The sequence below is a fragment of the Herpailurus yagouaroundi genome, unplaced genomic scaffold (assembly GCF_014898765.1).
Source record: "Herpailurus yagouaroundi ecotype Mexico unplaced genomic scaffold, PumYag 163, whole genome shotgun sequence".
Lineage (NCBI taxonomy): Eukaryota > Metazoa > Chordata > Mammalia > Carnivora > Felidae > Herpailurus > Herpailurus yagouaroundi.
In genome coordinates this window covers 37,372,653-37,376,570 of record NW_024412404.1, presented here as the reverse complement: position 1 = coordinate 37,376,570, position 3,918 = coordinate 37,372,653, and the positions used below count along the sequence as shown (strand labels likewise).

The window sequence follows — 3,918 nt, the reverse complement described above, 5'->3', positions numbered from 1 at the left end:
CCCCTGCTTCTGTCTTCACAGTGACCAAGATCTGTGCCCAGTGTGAAATGGAGCACAGTGCCGACGGCCTCATGGAACAGATGTGTTCCAGCGACTTCGGTGAGTGTGGAGCCCACATGGCCACTGCCCCAGTGCCTCTCCTTGACACACACACACACACACACACACACACACGTCCACAACCATCACACTGAATACTAACAGTTTCTGCATCATGGATTCCTCTTAGAATCTGATCAGGGCCATGAACCCTCTCCCCAGGGAAATGCAGCTCTTTTTGCAGGTTATCTCAGGGGCTTCAGAAGCCCCTCAAGGCCATGGTCCATCCCTGGCCAGGGCTCCTCCAGTCCTCCCTTGGCACTGGCCCACAGAGGGGCCTCCAGGGCTGGATTCCCTTTAGGAGAAGCAGGCTAAGCCTAGAGATGGATGGGGGCACCCGGGGGAGAGATGGGCCCCAGGGTGGAAGTACAGCACCCTCGTCCCTGGGCACCTCGGCCTGGTACCCGATGCACCGCTGGCCAGGCAAGCTGCAGTCACTTGTCCCACGGCTTCGTCCTGGGGCCTCTCCACTCCTGGGACAGTGAGCCAAGTCTAGTCAGGCCCACACGACCCAGCATGTGGCCTTTGCCAAGTTGACTCCTGTTTTGTGTCTTAGCCTCCCTGTCTGTAAAAAAGAGATAGCAATGAAATCCTTACTTCAGCAAGTCTTTTATGTTGTTAGTCTGTTTGTAAAGAGATTACTATTATTGCAAGGTATGTGTGTATCCGAGAGAGGGAAAGAGAGGGGGTAAGGGGAGAAAGAGAGAGATAGAAAGGTTTTATAAGTTTCCTTCCCTGGGTGGACAAAATCATTCTCTGGCATCTCCCTGGCTGCTCACAGAGATGGGGGATCCAGATGTCTGTAGAAGGGGGAGACTAGCCCAAGTGACCCCCATGTTCCAGACTCCCAGTCCCCAACTGTATGAAGCTCTCTGCAGCCACCCTGAATGTCCTAATCACCCCGATCACTCAGGCCTTCAACCACCTCCCCCACGCTCACCCCTACATTCACACTCCAGACATACCACAGATACTCTCATACGTAAAATACACAGCACCACACATCACACTCTGAACCCATTCTACAGTCACACAGATTACAGTGGTGTGTTTGCACCAGCAAGAGCTGGTTGTGCACACTTCCCAACCTAGTGCTCTGTGATGCGGTGGGCCATGGTGGGGGGATTTACCCCATGGGAACCAGCACATGCTACAGAGTGGGCCCCCTCCCTAGGGCCAGCTGTCAAACATTTATCAGCCCATCATTGCTCCAAACACACACACACACACACACACACACACACACACACACACAGAGCCCGAAATCGCATTTCAAAGCACCCCCAGAGATCATGAAGTCCAGCCTCCCTCCGTCACAAGGGCCCCGCCCCCCCCCCAAACCTCCCCGTCCAGGTGGGCAGCGCCACCTGAGGGATTTCCTGGGGACCCCGACACCCTACTCCACTCCCCACCAGGAGCTGTCCACCCTGCACCTGGTGTCATGGAAAGGCAGGGGCTCTGGGGTTAACCTCATTCCCCCCCTCCCCAATACCTCAAGGCTGAAACATGATAGTGCCAGTGAAAGTCCAGCACATGATAGGAGCTTCAAAAATGTACCCATATAAGCCCACCTTCCCAAGCCCCAGGCTTGGAACTTCAGGCTTGAGCACCAACTGTGGGGCCACCAGCAGCCGGAGCAAACCTGCCCATTCTCACACGGTCCCTCTGTCTACCCACCCCACACACAGTGGTTAAAATGCGCATCAAGGAGATCAAGATAGAAAATGGGGACCGGAAGCTGATTGGAGCCCAGAAAAAAAAGAAGCTGCTCAAGCCAGGCCCACTGAAGCGCAAGGACACCAAGAGGCTGGTGCTGCACATGAAGAATGGTGCCAGCTGCCCCTGTCCACAGCTGGACAGCCTGGCTGGCAGCTTCCTGGTCATGGGCCGCAAGGTGGACGGACAGCTGCTGCTGATGGCCGTCTACCGCTGGGACAAGAAGAATAAGGAGATGAAATTCGCAGTCAAGTTCATGTTCTCCTACCCCTGTTCCCTCTACTACCCCTTCTTCTATGGGGCTGCTGAACCCCACTGAAGGACGCTCCTCCCTGCCCCATCCAGCCAGCTGTGCCTTGCTCTCTGTCCCCACCCCTGGGGCATTCTCTCTCTTCCTGCCCATCTGGCCTCACCTCTATTCCCAGGCTGACCCAGCCCTGACAGAGAGCGGTTCCATGCAGAGCAGAGCTCTTAGCAGCACAGGCCCTAAGGAATGGGCATGGAACCCAAGCTGTCCTTGACTGAGGGGTTCTGGAGTCCCTGGGGACTTCTCTTAGGAGCAGAGCTTTCTCATTTGAAAGCTCAGGGTTTCAGAAAGTAGGTGGTGGGAGGAGAGAGCAAGGGAAGCATGGAGGGGCTCTGAGCAGCCTCACGAGGTGGTTTCCAGAACAGACCATGCTGTCAACTCCACTCTGTTGGTGGGGAGGCCTCGCCTCGGAAAGTCTCACTATTAGGCTGAGCTACTTGGGGGCCAGTCCCCCACCCCCACTGCTCCCTCGTGTCATCATAGTCCCCCCAAAGGAGGGGCATTAGGGTCGTAGCACCTTCCAGCTACAGTTCCCCACCTTCCCCATCTCTTCCCCTCTCCCTTCCTGCTAGACTGGAGAAGCCCAGCCCAGACCCCCTCCCACAGGCTGCTTTTTGGGATTCATCCCTCAGCCTCCGCATGTCCCTTTTACCCTGATGATGAGTAAATTATTGCTACGCAGCAAGGCCATAGGTACTAGATTAGTTGCAGGCAAGGTTTGGTTTTTAATTTTTTTTTTAAGTTTTTAATTAAATCAAAGAAAAATAAGTTGGTTTTGACTAGGTTATTTCTTTGTCAGCTGGTCCCCAGAGGTGGAGAGAGGGAGGGTCAGAAGGGACTTTTAGGAAGAGGCCCTTGTCATAACCCATGGCCTGTCCACACAGGCATACTTGGAACGCCTAAGAGCAATGCCCATGTTCTTGTAAGATCCCTTGAGAGCACCCTTCTCATCCCCATCACTAAGTGAGGGATGGAGATGGCCCTCCTTTTATTCCTGAAGAGGGAGATGCCAAGATCCTTCTCCCAGCCTTCTCCCATGGTCAAAAGGCTCTCACAATCCTGCCACACCTCCCTGACAATGTCTGCCCTCAGTTCCCAAGAAGGTTGGAGCACAGGAAACTACTCTGAAGAGCCAGGGGTCTAAACATGTCTCTCCTACCCCTTCAGCACTCAGACCCCCCTGCTCCCCGCCACCCCCCCCCCACACACACACACACACTGGGCACTGATCCTGAACTGTAGGGATAATGGTATAGACTTGTGCTACAGGGACCATAGAATCTGTAGCCCCTAGGAGCTGGTTAGAAATACAAGCGGGGGGGGGGGGGGCACCCCAGGCCTGCTGTATCAGAATCTGCATTTTCACACATAAACCTTCAAATCTAGACAGCTTTTGCAAAACACTGGGCCCCACTCTATGCAATTAAATCTGGATCTCTGGAGGGTGCTCGGAAATCTGAATCTCTAGATGCTCTCCGGGGTGGGATGCCGCCTGTGTTGAAAACCTTGATCTAGGTAAGCCAGCCGCTGAGGCAGGAGGGTGAGGGGCTGAGGTTACCTCAGGCTTGGAGCTTCTTGGTCCTGCGTGCGGGAAGGAAGTGGCTATAATAACCGAGGGGCTTCTTCAGCGACTTCAGAGCACACGCGGGCCGCTACCGTGAACTGAATGGGGCAGGGAGGGGAGAAGGCTTAAAATGGAGGCAACGGGCTCCTGCTACTCAGGGAAGGGGTGGCGTGAGGAAATCCCGGGGGTTTGTCAGGAATGCCGAGCGACGAGGCAGAGGTACCCAGGGCAG

The 3,918-nt window shown here is 54.9% G+C and overlaps 1 protein-coding gene across 1 annotated transcript; it reads left to right on the top strand.

The window, feature by feature from the left end:
* Window positions 1-6: 6 nt before the first annotated feature.
* On the top strand, window positions 7-3,564 carry SFRP5 (secreted frizzled related protein 5). Its single transcript, XM_040486076.1, has 2 exons — window positions 7-99; window positions 1,788-3,564. The coding sequence occupies exons 1-2, from the start codon at window positions 48-50 to the stop codon at window positions 2,132-2,134; spliced, it is 399 nt and encodes a 132-aa protein (XP_040342010.1). The 5' UTR covers window positions 7-47; the 3' UTR covers window positions 2,135-3,564.
* Window positions 3,565-3,918: the final 354 nt, after the last annotated feature.